Here is a 22,439-nt window from a genome sequence, read left to right as displayed (position 1 = left end):
AAGATTTAAAAGTGCACTTGTGTTTCTGCCTTTTTTATTGATCAAGTGGTAGAGGCTGATATGACGTTTAGAATGTAAGCAGTACCAAAAAATTGTTTTTAGAATGAGTAATAATCCCCTTAATCTAGCTAATTATTTATTTTTTACAGTAATGTCAAAGGTAAAACTTAAAACCATGTTTTTAATTGAATCTAATATTAAATCTAATTGTAATTTTCCCAAAAAATGACAAGCTATTCTCGTAACTTTGTTCTTTGTGTGACTGAAATGTACGCAATGAACGACTAATACTAATGCTTCATCTTTCAAAAAAAAAAAAAAAAGGGGACACTCTAGATAGAAACTCAGAGTTTAGAGAATAAAACCTGCCCCTGACCAAGTTAGTTTCACAGAGTACGTTACCACAGTAAATGATTTTGAAATGGAAATGAGTTTCTCTCATTTCAGAGTTAAAATACTCTGAGTTTTCACTTAACCTCCTTTCTGACATAGGCAAACAAATATAACACACAAAAATTCAAACTAATTTAAAGTTAATGAATTACAATTACTTAAAAAATAGCTTAAAAATCTTAACAGAGTAATCAAAACTAACAGTTGATGCCAAACGTGCAAATAAATACATTTGACAAATTTAAGTGACAAAATACTAAAACAAATTAAAATAAAAAATGTAAAACAAAGACAAAAAGCCAAAAAATATCAACTTCAACAATAATATGTCAAATACACCAAAACAACATTCATTTACAATATCATAAATTACATATGATTATATTTTAATTTTTCATAGGACTTAAATTCTTTATGGAAACAGTAATACCAATATTTTTACATATGGAACAGCATAAAAGATGAAGGGTGTTGTTTTTGCAGGTAGCTGCACCGAATTAAGTAACAACAATGCTAGTAACAGGGGTGCCCAGACGTTTTCTTATGAAGGGTCAAAAACCAAAACTTATTGAGGGCTGTGAGCCGAAGGAAAATATTTCAAGCTGTATTACAAAGTTGCCACAGATAATTTCCTTATTTATTTAAAAATAAATAGAAAACATTACTTTAATCATATTAACTAATGCATATATATATATATATATATATATATATATATATATATATATATATATATATATATATATATATATATATATACATACATACATAACATATATAAATAAAATTTTATAATGAACCTATTATAATGACAACATAAGAATTCCATTTAGAACACAATGGAGTTTAATGCTGAATGATACTAGTCAAGCTGCATCTGACTTTGCATTGTTTTGACTTTTGAATTGTGGTCTATCCATAGAAGAACAGTTTGTTTTACTTTTAATTCAAACATTTATTTTAAGTTAGATTTTTGTAGCTTAAAAATAAAACTAATAAATTTTACATTATGTTAAATTAGAAACACCAATGTGTCTTAAAGGCATTAACCCCAACCCTTGCCAAATCAAAGGTTACAATGGGCCAACTCTGGCCCGTGAGCCCTAGTTTGGGCATCTCTGTGTTAGAACAATCTAAGAGAGACAGAAAAACATCTCAATCATCAACGTAGAACAAGCAAGCATAATTTTATCAATTCTTTTTAGCTGCACTAACATTGTAGAGGCAATACCCTTTATATTTACATCTTTATTTGGTACATTATTGGAGAATTTAAAGGGATAGTACACCCAAAACTGACAATGACATCATTATACTCTCACACATAAACCCTAATGAGTTTCTTCTATTGAACACAAAAGACAAGCATACTGGTTGCTTGGACCTATTGACTTCCACAGTAGGAAGAAAATTACCATGAAAGTCATTTGATATCAACAAGCTTTCTTTGAAATACAAAGGAAAGAAACTTAAATAGGTTTTGAATAAGAGAACGATGAGTAAATGATGACTTCATTAATGGGTGATGTATCCCTTCAATAACAATTTTCTTATATTCATCTACCCTGTTATATTACACTTAACTTCATCACTTAAACGTTAAACAGCCTTTGTCGAGTGAAATAAAAAGTTGAGCACTCTGTTAGCAGTATGATCCACCCAAACGCCTGATAATGAAAATAAAACAGCCCATCATAGAAGCAGTGGGGAGTGTGGAGAGCAGACGGCCTCCTGTGGATCCTCACAGCAACAGGGTGTGATTTAGTTTTCACCAGCAGAGCCAACAGACAATTAAAGCATTCAAATAATTACAATGATTAAACCTACAGTTATTTCCTAAATGCCTATACTTGCACAAACATCAGCAATGCCAACCCAAAGTCTACAGTTGAGATCATGAGTAAAGGCACAGTTCAACCAAAAATGAACAATGTGTCATCATTTACTTACGACTGTGTCCTTTCAAACATGTTTCTTCAGTGGAACACAAGTGAAGATATTTTGAGGAATGTTTTATTGCTATAGCCTATAATATGAAAGTGACAGAGATTCAGAACAACATGGTTCCCTACTAACTTTTAACATCTAAACCACTTAGTCATCAAAATATCTTGATTTGCATTTTGCAGAAGAAAGCTATTCAGGTTTGGAATAAGTAAGTGATCAAACATATTTATTTCTTTACTTTTGGTTTCTATGCATTAGATTTATAATGCGTTCAAGGGGCTTTAAATAGAATTAATCAACGTGAAATTACCCTTATGTCATTCCAGTCTCCTAGACCCTTTATTGAACACATCCTCTGAACACAACCTACAATATTGTAGATGAAATCTGAGAGAAACCTAAAAGAGAGAAATCCAACCTTCCATATAGAGCAATATTCCAGAGATGTTAAAGTCCAAGAAGCAAATATATTGACTGAATATCAAACATACTTAATGTCAAAATATTCCATGTGACTTCAGTGGTTCAGATGTAATCGTATTAATTTCCGAAACACATTTGTGTTGGGAAAAACAAAACAAAAGAACGAAATTCAACTTGGTTTGCTCTTGTCTTCCTTTCTCTTCACCAGGTCAGGGTGCACGTTTACTACAGGCAGTACGACATATTGCCATAACAGAGTCAGAAGTGCAACACACAAGTGTTGTACTGCCTGTATTAAACGCACACCTGATCTGATGTGGCAGACATAGACGTTGTTGATTTTTAAGAAACTTTGATGTACAAAAGTGTTCTTGGAGCTTCACATGATTACAGCTGAACCATTAAAGACACATTTTGACAATGCTTTTGGTATACCTTTTTTGGACTTCAAACATATCACGACTCTTACTGTCTGGAGAATGAGAGATGTAAGGATTTTTTGGATCTAAAACATTGGTAACACTTTCGTTTTTAGGTCAATATTCATAGTAATAACTAGTGGCTTATTACCTGCCTATAATTAAGATAGTAACCGTTCATTAGTAGATAGGGCTGGACTAAAATCAACTGACCTAAAATCAAGATCTTGATTAATTGAACATTTTACTTCCATTGAACGATTATTTTATTGTTTATTTATAAATTCTTTTGTGCCTCGTGTTTCACTAACAAGTTTTGTACAGAAAATATGTTCACATCACACAAGTGAAAGATTTTAAGAGTGCATTACTTGATTCCAAAATAATTGAAAGAAACATCTATGATTGTTTACTGAACATCATAATAGAAAATATGCTGTTTCAAGGCATCTTTGGCGCAGCTTCCTATCATCGTCATTGTAGTGCATTCGTGCGACGTGAAGTTATGTTTTTCAAGAAGTGCGCAAGTATATGAGCTCGTGAAGGCTGCACTGAACCAAACCCATGCGTTCGACGGCGCGGGGTTAGGTGTCTCCACACGGAGCAGGGAAAGTAATTGAAAAAATTGATCTGGAAATATTAGATCGATTATAGGTTCTAAAAGTCAATTTCTTTTACTTTTCGATTAATCACCAGCCATATTATTTTTTATAAAGTATGATCTTATTCTGCATCCCTAATCCTTATAACTTAAATTAATAAACAGCTAATTCGTTGTTTTTTAAGCTAGTAGTGTCAGTTAATAGTTTGCCAATACCCTGAACTGTGACTTAAACTAAAGTGTTTCCAAAATATCTCACTTTGTATTCCGAAGATAAATTAAAGTGTTAGGGGATTGGAATGACATGAAGGTGGGTAATTAATAACATGATTTTCAGTTTTTTGTTTCAATTTTCATTCAATTAATATTTCAATTTTCATTTACTTCAATTTATAAAGATTCTGACATGAAGGCCCTTTAAACTTGTAAAATATTTCCCAAGCATAACATAAAACACAAAATTGTATAAAAATGTTAAGATGGATATTTTCATCTTTAGTTTATAAGTCCTGACAAAAGATTAGATTGCTGATATTTAAACACTTATAACTTAATCAGATTTCCATTGACTTCATGAGACTTCCATCCAAATGAAAAAAACACAGAGAAGAACATAGGAAGGTACATACAGCTATGCAATATATTAGGAGACTGCTAGATAATTAAGTGGATTTAACAGGTATGGCCAAGTACAATGTTGAAGATAAAAAAAAATAAAAAATAATTCCTTTCATTTACTCATACTCAAGTGAATATGAATTGTTATTTTTTTGGAGAACACAAAATACAAGATTTTCTGAAGAATGCTGGAAAAACTAGCCATTGTCATTCATAGTAACAACAATACTGTGGAAGTCAGTGGCTATACTGAGCATATTTTCCTTTGCATTAAAAAGAAGAAAGAAAATCAAACAGGTTTGGAAAAAGTTGAGGATCAGTAAATCATGGCAGAATGTTAATTTTTGAGTTAATATGTTTTACATTTTAAAAAGTTTTTTTTTCTTTTTTGAAAATCAGAGTCATTCCAGCAGATATTGATTTCACTAAGTTAGCATTGATATAAATATGATCTGATCTGTATGATCTATAAAGATCTGAAACCCTTCTCTTAATTTAAATAAAGCTACGCGTTTAAGTAAAACGTCATTTTTGTGTTATTCTGTAAAATACCGACAAGATTCCCATTTTAACCCAAAAATCTAATTTCCTGACATCTAATGAACATGAAAACAGGCTGCTTTTGTGTTTATACAATACTAATACAATTTTGTTTAATAATATGTTAAAATATATTTAAAGGTTTAAACTTGACTATATTTTACATGACTTTAATAGCCGCTATGGGAACAACACTGGATAATTTACCACGTTTGATAGCTCAATAGTAGTTTTACAAACATTATATTTAGCTTTTCTGGCATCTATTTTTTAAAAAGCAGTTTTTTGAAGTGAGTTTCGGAGCCAATACTCTTAAAACTGACATTAATCTGACAAGTTAGGCTTTGTTTACTAGTACATTCTAGTAACTGTATTTGACTTAAGTGGCTTCAAGTTGATGAGTGTGAAAGTAATAAAATAGAACCGGAAAATAGACATTTAAATTTAAAACAACATATAGAAATATCTGATATTCCATAGAAAATAAAATGTATTTGGCTTTCAATATCTGGAATGGACCTTTTAAAATGTTATAATATTCCATGAACTCTATAATCTGTGAGTACCCTGTACTAAATGCTTTTTTCTAAAATGCTTTGTCTTTTTTTTGGCCCAAATATCTGCATAAAATAACCAAATGTTCTCAAACAAGTTATTTTTATTATTGATGTTGTTATTATTACTATTATTATTATTTACAACACAATCCCGAGATTTTAAAATCAAGAGTTAAAAAAAAAAAAACTGTATTGGGTCCAATAACCCGAAGTTTCAATCAAATGGAGAATTTTCAAATGGTCTCTTAATTTTTTCAAAGCTGTATATTAACCACTATTGCTCAGCACAACACTTAAACATCGACACACTGGTCTTCCGTTGTTTTCATAATTCCAGCCAAGACCGTTGAAGGAGCAGGCAAGATTTTATCTCTGGAACAGAAGGAACTGTGCTTGAGTTTACAGTCCCTTGAGGCATCCGGAGGGAACGCTGCTTTCCTGAGGCAAAATGTGGGGTGATGCATGTTGAAGAAGAACACAGAGCAATAGGCACAGTTCTTTTGCAGTCGAGCCCTTACGTGTCTTATGGCGCAGTAAAAGCGTGTGGCGATCCGGATGGTTTGTAGCTTTTGGCTCATGCGTGATTTGGACGGAGCCTCTTCAGGTGGACGTGGCTGCAGGGAGAAGGAAGGTCAGATGCAGGCAGCTTCACAAATCACGTGGAGGTGACCAGAACTTTCTAGATAAACTCTGTAGCTTCATTTTATTACATGTTTAAGGGCTAGTTCACACAAAAATGAAAACATACAAACCATTTATTCACCCTCAAGAGATTTTTGTTCTTCTGTTGAACACAAAAGATGATATTTTAAAGAATTTTGGAAACTGGTAGCCATCAACATACATAGTAGGAAAAAATATTAATATGAAAGTCAATATTTGGACGTCTGGTTTTGGCGAGAACAAGATGGCAGCGTGATAACTTTAGCTCCCGACAACAAGATTAAAAAGAGCAAAGCAAAGAGTAATTACTTTTAAGGTACAATTATTAGTTTCTAGGAGGAAGTCGATGGCTATGACAAAATAGATACAAAACAAAAAGAAAATAGCACACAATATGGAAAACATTTATTTATTCATTCATTTTCCTTCGGCTTAGTCCCTTATTTTTTAGGGATTGCCACAGCGAAATGAACTGAAAAGTATTCTTGCATATGGTTTCCTCAGCGTATGCCCTTCGAGCCGCAACCAATACTGGGAAAAACCCACACACTCCCACATTCACACACTCACTCATACACTATGGCCAGTTTTGTTTACCCAATTGACCGACTGTATAGCACATGTGAACAAGGGGAGAACATGCACATTCAAACTCCACGCAGAAATGGCAACTGGCCCAGTCGGGACTCAAACAAGCAACCTTCCACATGAAAAACAGCAATCTAATAACACAGAGAGTGCCAGGAAGATATTGAGGTTAATCTAAACACAATATTCAAAGAAATAGAGAGATAGCAAGAAACAATTCCAAGAGCTAAAAGCGGACATCAACAAAACTAATTGGAGACTTGACGAAATGGAGGAGCGGATAACAGCAATGGAGGACTGAATGCAAACTACAGGAGGATGTAATCACGAAGATAATCAAACTGCTCGGTCAACTCGAAGCCAAACTAATTGATCAAGAAAGTCAATATCAATGTTTTCATCAAAAGACTCTAAATAGATGTATGTGCAAAACTGCAATATCACACTAGACATTTGCAAATAAAGCAGTTTCCAACCATTGAGTTAAAGGCCGCATTTACAGTGCACTGTTCAAGTGACTCAATTCCGATTTTTTTCTCCCATGTGGCACAGATCGGATATGGCCCATGTACGTGTAAGCAGGAACAAATCACATGGATTCCGATTTACTCAAATCAGATTCAGGCCTTGTTCATATGTGAAAATTTATCCGATATGAATTGGATCTGTGTTCCCGTGTCTGCAGTGTAAGCAGGTAGATCGGCAGATTTTCACCTGTCAATGCGAGTCGTGCGTCATTAAAAACCTTATCGAATGACGTCAAGTCTGACACTTTAATTTCAGAACAGACTTCAGCAGAGTCCCAAACCTTAAATCTCACACACGAGGACTTAAACAGCTTTTATATTCTCATATAGCAAAGGTACTTAAGCATGTTAACTAGAGCAAGAGTGAGTGCAATGTCCACCACATAAGTAATATAAACTAATATAAAACTAGTGCATACACTACATGCTTAATTTACCCCATGGACATTACATTAAGATGCCTGAAGGTTTAAAAACAACCTTTATATCAAAATAAGATGGACAAATGAGAACCTTTCTGTAAACTATAGTAAAACAGCTTGTCAAAAGCTGCGAACATATTACATAGAGGAATAGAGAAAACAGCACATTTTAATTATCAGCTGTTAGTCAGCGACCGCTCTTTTTTTCTCCTGGTCATTGCGTCTTTGTCGTGTTCTGTGAATTTGCAGACGATCTGATCAGAGTCACTTTTAAAAGATGATGTAGGCAAGTCATCAAAAAAAAAAATTTGGATACAGTCACAAAATCGAAATTGACCACCAAGATCTGCAGTGTAAATGCAGTCAAAGTAAACTAAATCATCACTTCCTGATAAACCTGCACTAAACATCGAAAAGAAAAAAGGGGTTTGCTGTGATAGAAGTTACCGTGAGCCATGTTTCACACATAATAAATTACTTCTCCCTGAAAGGATCGTTGGAAGCACAAACACTTAACAACAAACCACTTTGATGATGGACTTTGGCTAAGGGATTTTAGAATTACCAAAAACAACATTTTAGATGCTGTACAATGTGGTCTGTCTATTGGTTTAACCAGTATTGCCATTCCATTGAGCCTATTTTTGTTATCATGATCTGTTAAAGGGGTGGTCCACTACGATATCCTATTTTAAACTTTAGTTGATGTGTAATGTTGCTATGTAAACATAAACAACATCATAAGTTAGCTTAGCAAAGACTGCGCTGCTTGTAGAGGCATGATGCTCTTCATGGTGATGTGGAGCCGATCAAAGCACATTATGTTAGCTGACCAATCAGAGCTTCTTGAGGGTGGGCCTTTCTGAGGAACTAGGAAATATGACATGCATTTTCATGTTAGCTGAGTAGCTGTATATGATTAAAGTAAGACATATGAACAAATAACATGATTTTCTATAAATGAAGCATGAGCACACATCGCTTTGCATCTTATAAACACAACCAAGCCTTAAAAATACACTCTGGACCACCCCTTTACAACACCTTGTTTGATGTTGCATTCGCATGTTGGAATTTATTCAATAAATGTGTAGCCATCGTAGTTCGTGAGCATGGAGTGTATCCATTGTAGTTTCATGAACCTTTTCAAAATGTCAATGGCATTTCCATTAAGCATATTTTTATGCAATAGTGCAAAAAGCCCACAAATATAGGTGGATGGAAACAGCTAATGGCTACTACTTTCAAACATTCAAAACTCCTTCCTTTGTGTTCAACAGAATACAGCAAGTGAAACAAGTTTGGAGAAAGTGTAGGCAGAGTAAATGATGACAGAAGTTTTATTTTTTGCGTGAACTAACCCTTTAAGAAAGCACAATGGAGGAATTAAAAAAGATGGAAATAGCCCACAAAACATGCTTCAGAAGAATCACACAAAATGTACAGAGTGATTTGAAGTTGATTGATAACATGGCTGTTGTACAACAAACAAGTAAAGGCACAAAAATGATGTTTAGGAAATCACAATTTATGAAATACAGAGAATGGCAGTACATGTGGTCTGTATATGACACATAATTACAAATATACACCAGTTCATATTTGCCCAAGAGTATCATATACAGCTGAATACTGTAATCACGTATAACATTTAAATGAAGGAGAAATAGATCAAAGAAAATCATCATGCCAGCAAGATTAACATGCATGTAGAAAAAAAAGTATATACATGCAAATCATTCACATGCTCTCTGTATGCACACAGATATGAGAAGAACACAAGAACATGTTTGCTGCATGTGAGAAAATACTGTACACAAGATTATTAGCCCTTTGTTAATGCACACAATGCTTTATATATACACATCACAGTTCAAAAGTTCAGGGTTTGTAAGATTTAAATGTTTTTAATAATTAAACTTGATTTATTTGATAAAATACAATATAAAATATTAGTTAAGTCAAATATTTTCTTTTTTATGACGTGTCTATGTCTTGAGTGTCACATGATTCTTCAGAAAACTGTAATATGATGATTTGTTGCTCAAAAAACATGTCTATTATAAATGTTATGCTGCTTAATATTCCTATATTTTTCAGGATTCTTTGATTCATAGAATACTCATGTAAAAATTTTATTTCTTTGGAATTGAAAACTTTCATAAAATTATACGAATATGGTGCATTCCTTCTTAATAAAAGTATTTAAAAAAACAAAAGTTACACTGAACCCTAAACCTTTGAACAAAAGTGTCATTTTCACAGTGCGTCAAAAGATTAATTCAACGTAATAGAATCTTTAATCCACCAGTCAAACGAGAGTCTCTGAATACAAGTAGTCAACATCTGATGTATTATTTACAATGGCTCCTGTTACCATCTCTTTACCTTCAGAGATCAGTGCACTTAAATTACAGAGTTAAACAATAGAGAATCACAATAAAAGTTACTTAGGCTTACATCAATACAAAACAGTAATTATTTTCAGTTCAACAAACTGAAACCACTGGACCAAAATGTGCACTTTCCCACACTCTAAAGCAAAATGAATCAAGCAAACACTGAATAGAAAAGAAGAACTTTTTTTCCAGGAACGGAGAAATAGAAGATGGGATTTTTCACACAGGAGAAATTTGTTTTGGGACTTTATTAATACACAAGACACATGGAAAGGAAGTGATGTTATAATGTTTTTGTATATATCAGACATGCAAAACATCAAGCATGCAAATGCTGATCTTTAAACATATTTAATACACTAACAGTGATGAAAATGTTTTAAGCATGGCTTTTCAAACCCTTTTCTACCTTGACATTGTACATATGATTAAAACAAAATTTAAACTGTACCTTTTCTTTGTCACTAGCTTCTCTTGCCACTGTAGATCCCTAAAAAAGGCCAAACAAGTCATTAATCAAACCAATAATTACCCAACAATTAATATGTGTCATTTCCTTGTAATTACACTTTAAAAATGCCAGGTTCCACACCATCGATTTGTGTTGTAACAAAATAAAAGAATTAAGTTTACTTATTAGTTTTTTTTTTTTTTTGTGGTTTGGACAAGTGGTTTGAACATTAAACAATAAAGTTGTCTCCAAAAAACTCAAGAATTGTGTTGTTTCAGCTTATTACATATTAGTTTGAATAGGTAGGTCAACAACTGTATTAAGTTATTGCTGTAGAATGAAATAATACTTTATAATAATATTTTCTGGACTAATTGATTTTTATTATTATTCTTATTTCTTTTTGCTGTTTAGTTTAACTCTTTTTAAAGGCAATTCTAAATCAGAAAGTTATTACAAGTGAGGGAAACAAAAAAAAAACATAATACATTGAGTTCACAATAAAAAATATTTGGTGGTAATTAAACACATCCCTTACTCGCTGAACCACATTCAGAGGAAAATAAAGAAAACAACAACAACAAAGAACAAAAACAAAACAATAGTAAATTAAAATAAATAAATAATAATAATAAATTAACAAATGACACCTAAATAAGCCATTACTATTAAATGTCAGATATAAGACAATTTATTTTCCTAATAAACTCTTGGAGCTTTTATGATTCAAAAGCAATAAAAAAAGATACAAAATCAGATACAAAACTATTTTTTAAAATACAAGAGAAAAGGTTGCCAAGCTGTATAGAAATCTTCTGCTTTGCCATTAATAGCAGATCTAAATTTCTCTATTTGAATAAACTGCAACAGGTCATACATCCATCCAACGAAAGTAGTTGAGTGGAGAAAGTCTTTGCTGGGGTACTTGTTGATGTGACTTTCCACTGATTCATTAAATAGATCTGATTTATTGGAATCATTTGCTCATGAATCAGATGTCACTACTATTTTTCTGAGGAACACATAAGAAAGAACTACTGTAGGATGGATATTGTTGTTTTTTTGTGAATAACTGAAAGCTATCATTTATCATCAACAGAATTGAAATATAGTTTGAACAGTCACGATGATCATAACAATATTGAATTGTTCTGAATATTATACGAATCCCTCACCTTTAAGTCATATTTTTTGTAAACAGGCAGGCGGTGGCTGAAAACATTACGAGTGACGATCATGTAGGTCTCATCTCCATCCACTGTGAGGCGGTACATGCCCAGAAACTGAGGGAGCAGCGTGTTTCCATGGCACTCCACTATATACTGCAGGGAGCAGATATAATAGAATCATTCACCTCACAGCTTGAAAGACTCACTGTAGGCTGCTTTTAATACTCAGAATGCATTGAAAAAAATATTAAAAAAACGTTATTTATCTTCATATACTTCATATCAATAAAGGCTTTCAAATTAGACGTCAATATTGATTACAACGTTTAATTCATATCATAGTATCAATTAAAAAATAAAATATAAGTCTGAAAATAATCAGTATCAATCTCATTGTATTGAATGGAGCTTCGTTATATTCCTTTTAATTTATAATTCACGATTAATCAAAAATAGTCCCAAGTATACAAAGCCTACAGGGCTGCACAATATATCTCTTCAGCATCGATATCGCAATGTGCGAACCTTCAATAGTCATATTGCAAGATCTGAAGGGATTTTACTGAAACATTTAGACAAGACATTATAAAGTTTTCTGCATTAACAGTTAGATTAGATTTAATTAATTGGATTTATATATTTGTACAGTGAAGGCACTGTTATTATACACTTGATTATCGAACTTCTATATCTCAGTACTGTTTAACCGAAATCCAGTGTTGTTTGTTTTATCTTTCTCTTTGTTCTATTGTTTTCATGTGCTTTAAAGGATAAGATTTTGAGCATTTTTGTATATTTTATGCACATTCGCATCCCAACAAAATCATTACAATCATGAATATTATCAATATGAAAATTTTCAAAATAGTCATCTTGTGTAATTATATTCATATCACAATATACAGTTGAAGTCAGAATTATCCCCACAGGCCCCTTACTATATTTCCCACAACCGTATTTTCATAATACCTTAACATTTTGGAAAAATCACAACCGGGCAACAAAAAGGATACGTTTAGATCAGGGGTGTCAAACTCAATCCCTGGAGGGCCGAAGCCCTGCACAGTTTAATTCCAACCCTGCTCCAACACACTCACCTGTAGGTTTCAAACAAGCCTGAAGGACTCAATTAGTTTGATCAGGTGTGTTTAATTAGGGTTGGAACTAAACTGTGCAGAGCTGCGGCCCTTTTGAAACTGAGTTTGACACCTGTGGTTTAGATGGTTATCAACAAAATTCATTGGGTGAGACATTGGGAAGAGGCTAATTATAATTAAACAAACTATTCTGACACTAATACACATTCACAGATATGGAGGAGTTGAAGGCAAAATTGTTAGCTCTCCTGTTAAATTTTTTATTCTTTTTTAAATATTTCCCAAGTGATGTTTAACAAAGTAAGCAAGAGAACAAACAACTCTTATCCAATAACTTGCATAATTAACTGAATTAAGCCTTTAAATTGCATTTTAAAATTGATACTAGTATCTTGTAAATGGCTAGAAAAATATTATGTACTGTCAACCTAGCAAAAGCAAAAAAAAAATTAATTATCAAAACAGTTTAAATGTTTTGAAAAAATCTTCTCTTCGTTAAACAGCACTTAGGAAATATGTCTAAAATTAAAAAGCACAGAAGTGATAATTTTGACTTCAACTGTAATATTACAAAAAGAAATTTGACACCTAAAGTTACACACTATATATTCTAAGGTCCAGGATGACCCTCAAAAAATCTTATTAAAAATTAATTGTCAAAATTTTGGAAGAAAATAATGTGTATTTTGACGGTCTTAAAAAATGTACATAGTTTTGTTCCCTTACTGCGAGTTATGAAAAAGAAAGCAGATTTCTGTCTACCTGGTGGTATTTCTTCAGGATGTTGTGCATCTCAGCCACGTCCTCGCTGGTGATGATCTTGATGACATACCTCTTGTTGTGTGAAGTGTGGAATCGAGCTCCACTGCGGCCCTGAGCGTCACTGGGAATTGGGGCCCTGCGAGTCAGAGAGTTCTGCCACGAGAGGAAAGAACAGTAAAGGATTTTACACTGCCAAGCCTGTGCTCAACAGCCCCAGTGAAATAGTGAAAAGCCACTGGCACATCTCCTAGACTGCAGTCTGCTGTGAGCCTGTACAGTCTGGCCTCTTCCTTTATTGAACCTCATCACAAACTGAAACACGTTGGCACATTTTGCTCATTTGGATGGCAAAGCGTCCTGTCTTGCTTTTCTACAGCTACAGAAAAAAAAATGAGCCAGAACATTTAGCAGTTCAAAAAGACAGGAGTCAACGAGGTTGCTTTGAAACGGCAGTTTTTTCTACCAGCAACAGCGCCTGAACTGAGATGCCATCTTCTTTAGAGCTGCCAAAAATCCAAGTCTTTGTGGTTTACAGGAATAGACACACTTTTGTGTTGCTGTTGTACTGTTGCTGTGGGTTTCATTTTTATAATGTTCACACAAATTTATCAGTTTTCTTTGAGTAAGATTCAATCAAATTGTCAAGGTTTAATATGATCTGACAAAAGAGATGTAACGATTCACGATACTAATCTCACTAATCTCACTCAACATGTATCGCGATTCTTTTAACATTTCTACTGGTTTGAATCATCAGATATTTGAACTGATTTTCAAATGACTCATGGTAAAGAGATTAGAATCACCAAGAGGCGACACTCAATTGCATCAGTTCCATTGAAACAGCAGCTCCCTGCAACAGCCCCGGATATCACCATTTTGGAGTGAAAGCGATCGGCCGTCCATTGGATCTTATTGCTGTCGTGATGGCAAGCAGCTGCTTTGTTTATTTATTTATTTTTTTTAAAAAGTGCATTAAAGCTGAGATACAACCTGAAAGATGACAATACAACACTTACCACAATCATCAGCACTTTTAAGAGTTTTTTTTACAGACTTATAGTACGCTGTTGTTCTATTGGAATTTTCATTTCAAAATGGCCGCCACGCCATCTAGTGGCTGAGTTGTGTTATAGATAAAATATTGGGTAAAATTTAATAATATTCGACAAAAAGGCAAACAGAGATACACTTATTGGCAGAGATACACTCACTTTATTGATACCCCTTATTAGTACCAGGCTGGACCCCTTTTGCCTTCAGAACTGCCTTAGTGGCATAGATTTAATTCAATTCACCTTTATTTGTAAAGCACTTTTACAATGTAGATTGTGTTAAAGCAGCTTCACATAGACGATCATAGTAAATTAAAACACTGTAGTTCAGTGTTAAGTTCAGTTCAGTGTGGTTTAACATTCACTACTGAGAGTCCAAACACTGAAGAGAAAATCCAATGCGCAGCTCTACAGATCCCAAACCATGCAAGCCAGTGGCGACAGCGGTGAGGAAAAAACTTCACCAATTGGCGAAAGTGAAGAATTAAAAAACCTAGAGAGAAACCAGGCTCAGTTGGGTATGACCATTTCTCCTCTTCAACAAGGTATTGGAAATATTCCTCAGAGATTTCGGTCCATATTGACATGATACGAATCTCCAATTCCACTACATCCCAAAGGTTCTCTATTGGATTGAGAACTGGTGACTGTGGAGGCCATTTGAGTACAGTGAACTCATTGTCTTGCTCAAAAAAACAGTCTGAGATGATTCACGCTTTATGACATGGTGTGTGGTCTCCTGCTGAAAGTAGCCATCAGAAGATGGGAACACAGGTTATAAAGGCTGGACAGGTCAGCAACAATACTCTGGTAGGCTGTGGTTTTGACACAATGCTTAATTGGTACTAATGAGCTCAAAGTGTGCCAAGAAAATATCCCCCACACCACTACACCATCACCACCAGCCTGAACCGTTGATACATAATGGATCCATGTTTTTGATGCTAAATTTCGAAGGTTGTAGCAGCAGAAATCGAGACTAATCAGACCAGGCAACATTTTTTAAAATCTTTTATCATCCAATTTTGGTGAGCAAGTGTGAATTGTAGCCTCAATTTCTTGTTCTTTGCTGACAGGAGTGGCACCCGGTTTGTTGTTCTGCTGCTGTAGCCTATCCGCCTCAAGGTTGGACGTGTTGTGCATTCAGAGATGCTCTTCTGCATACCTCGGTTGTAACGAGTGGTTATTTACGTTACTGTTGCCTTTCTATCAGTTGGAACAAAAGTGGCCATTTTCCTCTGACCTCTGACATCAACAAGGCATTTGCACCCACAGAACTGCCGCTCACTGGATATTTTCTCTTTTTCAGACCATTCTCTGTAAACCCTAAAGATGGTTGTGCATGAAAATCCCAGTAAAACAGCAATTTCTGAAATACCCAGACCAGCCCGTCTAGCACCAATAACCATGCCACGTTCAAAGTCACTTAAATCACTTTTCCTCCCCATTCTGAGGCTCAATTTGAATTGCAGATCATCTTGACCATGCCTACCTAAATGCTTTGAGTTGCTGCCATGTGATTGGCTGATTAGAAATTAGCATTAAAAAGCAGTTGGACAGGTGTACCTAATAAAGTGGCCAGTGAGTGTATATTTAAAGCTGTACATTATTGGATTAATGTATGAAAACAGAGGCAGGAATTAATATTTAGCTCTGCATAAACAAATTAATTTTTTGAAGTTTATTTTCATCCTTTCATACTAGAAAAAAATTTAAATAAGAGCTGAGTGATATAACATTATTCATAAATGCACATTAATCCCTTTCAGCAGTCTACATGTCTGTTGCCTCATTACAAACATCTTCAGCAAATTTCATCATGTACCTGTTAAACTAATAAAATATAACAGACTCTATGTCTCTTTGAGGGGCGCTGAATAAATTTATGATCTTAGATTTTGTGTGTTTTTTTTTTGTTATTGTTTTTTGTTGATGTTTCCTTGTATTTGTATGATCCCATTTTATGTACCTTTATATATTCTAATACAAAAAAAAGATGATGAGCTATGATTAGGTGCAGATTGTTGCATTAATTGAGAGCTCTATATTGCCAGTGTCATGTTAAAGATAGAAGCCCCACATACATAAGAAGTGTAATGAAAGCTTAGATAAATAACAACAAAAAAAAAAAAATTATTGTTGTAAGGACAAGTTTTGGACAATTAAACAGGCCTGCATATTAATGATCCCATTTGGATCCTCAGAGTCAGTGTTTTTTTTACCAGCATTTTACATTTGCAGGATTTACATGAGAAAGAAGAAACAATAGAATTCAAGGCTCACAGCATGTAATTGTAATGTTCTCAACTTTTATTATTCAGCTATATCTATTGGCAGGGGCGGACTGGCCATAGGGAAAGCACTTTAGGGACATTTCCCGGTGTCCTGATGATCACTTATGATTTATTGTCCTAAATGGTTTGTAAATATACAATATGATATCTGCTGTTTAATACAAATAACTACATACATTTAACACGTACAGAAACGCATCACAACCCTACCCGCAATGTACAATGAATATGTCAAATCTGTCATAGCTTTATCATTAACTCAATTAAATGCTCAGAGGTGTGCGAAATATTAACTATTCTAAGATAATAATTGATCAATTGTTATTAATATTATAATGATTCACAAAGGCAGAACAATATGCTAATGTATTTTACAGTCACAATGCTGGGTCAACAGTAGCCTGTGTAGAATTGAGGTATTCTGGGAGATGTGCCAAATTCAATACACTATTTTGAGCGTAATGCATTTTAACTTGATCTGAGCATGAAAGATGTGCTGTTCGCTGTAAAAACTAAAACCTGATATTATTGCAGTTCATTTGTAAAACCAAGAAACCCCCCATATTATGAGGGCTTTATAGCTAGCATCACATTTTGCAAATCAAATGTTGTAGATCGTTAACATCTCCCTTTGACATTAAATGTTGTTTCAATGATATTGAGAACAAGTAACTAATACTTCAGAGCTCAACCATTATTGATGGATTATGCAGTAAACAATTATACTGTACAATTATAACAAAAGTGAAGTCAGCTTGTAAATAAAGTAAAAGAAAAGCTCATCTTGTAGCTCATTTCTATAGAAGCTTGTTTCTGCCGCAGGATAGAATAAGTGCGATTGCGAATTTATAGGTGTGCTCGCACTTGGAAGCATTGGTTTGATTAAATGAAACTCTGATACAAATGCTCTGTAAGTGCAGTTCATCCGAGTAATTGTGAACAAACACAATCATTCAAATGCTGGTGCATAGCATACAAATAGACTGAGATGTAATATGAATAGCCTACAGCTCAAACACATCTAAATGAACCTAAAACAGGCTAAGATGTGACCATATAAAGGACAGAATGTTTTTGTTTAGATTTTTTTTTTCATCATAAAGGCAATGTAGCCTATTACAGCGCAAAACAGATACTGGAAGGATCCTGTCCTTGCAGCAGATTTTTGTGTTCCTGTAGCTGAGTTACACCTAAATACATATTACAAGCTCTTCACAAGTTCTCAACTGATAAAATTACAACTCACATACACACAGCCGGGCTGTAACAGATTATGTGTAATCTGCATTACATAATCAGATTACAAAGTCAAGTGCTTGTAATTACAGTGGAAACAAATACCCTAGTAAATACTAAAGACTTTACTTGTAATCAGACTACGGTTACTTTTTATGGATTATATGATTACACATTATTTACACAATGACAGAAAGCTGTTCACAATTCAGTCATTCTTTCTATTATCTTTTTCTTAATAAACTTGCTGCTTATACACTAACTGACAAAATCTTGTCGTCAATCCCAGTTGTAAGAGCAACAAATAATAACTTGAGTTCTAGTTGATCATTTGGAAAAGTGGCAAAAGGTAGATTTTTATTCACATATCATCACAAATACTGCAGAAGACCTATTGGGACCTGCATGGATCCAAGATTCTCATTTAAATCAGTGAAGTTTGGTGAAGGAAAAATCGTGGTTTGGGGGTTACATTCAATATGGGGGTGTGCGAGTAATCTGCAGAGTAGATGGTAACTTCAACAGCCTGAGGTATCAAGACATTTCTGCTGCCCATTACATTACAAACCACAGAAGAGGGCAAACTCTTCAGCAGGATAGCGCTCCTTCTCATACTGTACTTCAGCCTCTAAATCAAAGTTTCTGAAAGCAAAGAAGGTCAAGGTGCTCCAGGATTGGCCAGCTCAGTCACCTGATATGAACAATATTGAGCATGTCTGAGGTACGATGAAGGAGGAGGCATTGAAGATGAATCCAAAGAATCTTGATGAACTCTGAGAGTCCTGCAAGAACGCTTTCTTTATCATTCCAGATGACTTTATTAATAAGTGATTTGAGTCATTGCAGAGATGTATGGACGCAGTCATCATACACAATATAATTTTTTTCCACTGCACTATGACTTTATATTCTTTACTGTATAATATTTCTGTTAAGTGACAAGACTTTTGTCTAAGCAAAGACCTTACTGTCCTAATTAAATCATTAAAAATCAAGACATGATCATATTTTATTTTGGTAAAATAAGCGTAGTTTAGAGGCCTTTGCGTTATATAAGCCACTTCTGATACCAAATGATCAACTAGAAGTTTTTTTTTTTGTTCCTAAAACTTGGATAGGCGACAAGACTTTTGTCAGGTAGTGTGTACATTTGTGATTTTTTGTTTTTTGTGGGTGCTGAGAGGGGGAATGATAAGGAATCAAGTTTTCTTAAATTACCAACAAGAAATTATGAAAAATAAACCACCATTTTGTCTATGAATACTTAAATTATCTAAAATTGTTTAAACTTTTTCAGAAGTTCTAAGTCCACTAATGCAAATTTAATAAATCTGTTGTATCACGTCACTTAATTTTTAAAACATATTTAACTATATGTATTTGAGTGTGCATAGGGCTGGCCGATAAAATCAGTACCAATATTTATTGACCGAACACCATTGTCAATAACGCAAAAAAAAAAAAGAAAAAAGAAAAGAAAATTAAAAAATGCGCCTAGTTTCAAGAGATGCAAGGAGAGCGAGAGCAAAGCGCATAGAAAATGGTGTATAAAAGCATGCGCTTACGCTTGTCACTTCAGGTCAGAATAGCAACACATGCGAAAATGAGTGCTGTTTAGCAGCAATGAGGAGATTGTAAATAAAAAAAGGATGCAATGATGTCGCCAGAGTGGCTTTTTGGTTTCTTTTCTTGTGCATCCCAGCCACTAGCTCCCCATATGAAAGAGTTTTTAGCATGGGTGTAAAATAGTCATTCAACGTCACAATTTATAATGTTGCAATAAGTGTTTGAATAATGATGGTCGGATCCTTTACTTGAAAGCTCAGATTTGATTATCATTTGTTTTGTTTACAGAGTTTGAGGTTTACTAAATCATTATTGTTATCACCTAACAGATGTTGATCTACCTTTACCATTGCACACACTTTGTAACCATTTATTTATCAGGTTTAAAAGTCTCTTTAACACTTTTTATTATAAAAAGATCAAATACCTTCTTTAAATATTTAGTTTTTTGACTATTAAAACTATTTGCCTTAGTAATGTTAGTAAAATGAAATAAAGAGATTGAATGAAAAACAATCTTGATATTCCTAAATGTATTGTATAAAATATTCAATAATTATCAACGTCGAATGATATGAAACATAATATCGAGATTTTTTTAAATTAATCCATCTTTCAAACTGTGTTTTTGGCTAACATCAGTTTAAACTGTGACTGTTTAAGATATGTTCAGTTGATCTCTGCTGCAAAGTAGAGCTGTGTGACCCCTCAACATTTTCATAAACAGCAAAGTGGCTACAGCTCCAAAGCTCTTATGAGAGAAGGAAGCAGTTATACTAATTGCTAGAGCACCAAAAGTGGCATATTGCATATTGCATTAAATTTACTGGCAAAAAACAAACAAACACTTAGGTACCTGATATTCCTGATCATCAATGGAGAACCGCTCCCTCAGATTGCGGAAGACTAGGGGACAGTACTCCTTAAACTTAAAATGGCTTGGCATGTTCTCTCTTTAAAGGCAGAAAAAGGTACAAAAGACAATAATTAACAAAGGCAAAGCTGTGATTATATGAAGTAAAGCACCTTAAACTTTACAGTTTATACATTATATATTCTTTAAAACTAGTAATAAAATATGATGAGTTCAACTTTGCCAGAACTAACTCATCTTGTTAATCTTACAGAAAGGTAGAGTAAGTAACAATATAAAATAATTCAGACAACTGTTAATATGGCAACATTTACACAACTATCAATACTTTGCTGGGCCTTAAAGACAGCCTGTAGTTTCAGCTGTAAACAGGCTTCATGCAAAAATAAACTTGGTAATATTTTCGCAGACACACTGCAGCAACTTCTTCACCTCCTGATAGTTTTCATACCATCGTATAAAGAATTTGTGCATATAATAATCACAGTTTACTATATTTTCCTATCCTCATTTACATAAATGAACTTTAGTGTTCTCCCCACTAGTAAAAAAATACCAAAAATGATATCTGGTGTTTGAATTGTTGGTTTGACTGTACATCCAAATGATCACCGAAGTCCTTGTTTACACCTGGTATTAAGATGAGATTTTGTTGATTTGATCATAAACAGATTACAGGTATAAATTGGCCTAAATCATTTTGAGCTTGTCAACTTTTTCTAGAGGTGGTTAAAAATGCAATCAATTGGATCGGTATGGTCGTGTGGTCAAGTGTGTTTCTTTTAAACATTACAGGATGTATTGGTGGTCAGGTGGGTTTAAACCCTGACAACGGTAATCCGAAATTTATCAGGCAAAGAAATGTAAAAAAGCAAATGTTTTCTTGATCAGTCCGTATTCTAACACGAACTTGCAACGTTTGACATGCATTTATGCTATAATTTTTTCCTGTTTTTATACACTCTAAAATACATACCAGAATAACAAATTGTATGTTGCCTCTGCATTTCACTTAAGTGATGTGGGAAAAAATACCTCAATCAAAATCAAAATTTACTCACCATTTACCCTCTGTCTAGTTGTTTCAAACCTTTATGAGTTTTTTTCTTCTTTCTTCATAAAGAAGATTTATGTTTTTTTTTTTTTTTTAAACACAGGAAAAAGTGAGGAAAACAAGTCAATGGTTACTGATTTCCAAAATATAATTTTTTTTGTTTATTATGAGAAAAAAAATCATAAAGATTTTAGAAAATGGTGAGTAAATGATGAAAGAATTTTTATTTTTGAGTGAGCAATCCCTTTAAAGTTGTCTGAAATCTACAGCAATATTTACTGTTATTTGACTGCAAATTAGATTTAATAAATATAGCTTTCATGTGAATGTTTGGTTTCCTGTATGAAATCATTTATGTGCTGTTATTCATTTATTTTAGGCAAAGCAACATACAGAAACATTATTTCACCAATCATTTTCACCAAAACATTGGCTGACTGGTCGGTTCACATGATGGGAATGCCTGATCCCTTGCATAACATGAATGATTTTATCCATAAAGACACTGTAAATCCATAACTCCATGATTACTGCCTATATTGGATAAGTTTAAATGTATATGTAAGTAATGCATATGCTAAAATGCAGACTGGCCACTGGCATAAAATACTGATTATAATCTATACACTGCAAGAAAATGCTTTTGTCCTGTATCTAGTCTAAATATCTATACATTCTTAAATCAAGAGGATTTTCTAGACAAGCAAAACTTATCGTCTTGATTTAAGAAATAATAATGCCAAATTGATGTTGACAAATTTAATGCCAATGGGGTAAGAAAAAT

General features: G+C 33.7%; 1 protein-coding gene across 2 annotated transcripts in view; it reads right to left on the bottom strand.

Annotated features, from left to right (window-relative positions):
- The window catches only part of pip4k2ab (phosphatidylinositol-5-phosphate 4-kinase, type II, alpha b), a 71,365-nt gene that overhangs the window by 11,920 nt on the left and 37,006 nt on the right, over window positions 1-22,439 (bottom strand). The window contains exons 3-7 of one of the 2 annotated variants that reach the window (XM_005163367.6): window positions 20,584-20,680; window positions 13,577-13,729; window positions 11,724-11,870; window positions 10,549-10,587; window positions 6,017-6,112 (exon numbers count right to left, since the gene is read on the bottom strand). In XM_005163367.6, coding sequence (XP_005163424.1) covers window positions 6,017-6,112; window positions 10,549-10,587; window positions 11,724-11,870; window positions 13,577-13,729; window positions 20,584-20,680 — 532 coding nt within the window. The remainder of the gene's footprint in view (window positions 1-6,016; window positions 6,113-10,548; window positions 10,588-11,723; window positions 11,871-13,576; window positions 13,730-20,583; window positions 20,681-22,439) is intronic. The other variant, XM_678580.10, reaches the window with a different exon arrangement.

This window comes from Danio rerio, chromosome 2, assembly GCF_049306965.1.
Source record: "Danio rerio strain Tuebingen ecotype United States chromosome 2, GRCz12tu, whole genome shotgun sequence".
NCBI lineage: Eukaryota > Metazoa > Chordata > Actinopteri > Cypriniformes > Danionidae > Danio > Danio rerio.
Note: the sequence above shows the minus strand (reverse complement) of the source record. Positions and strands in the feature narration are given on the sequence as shown.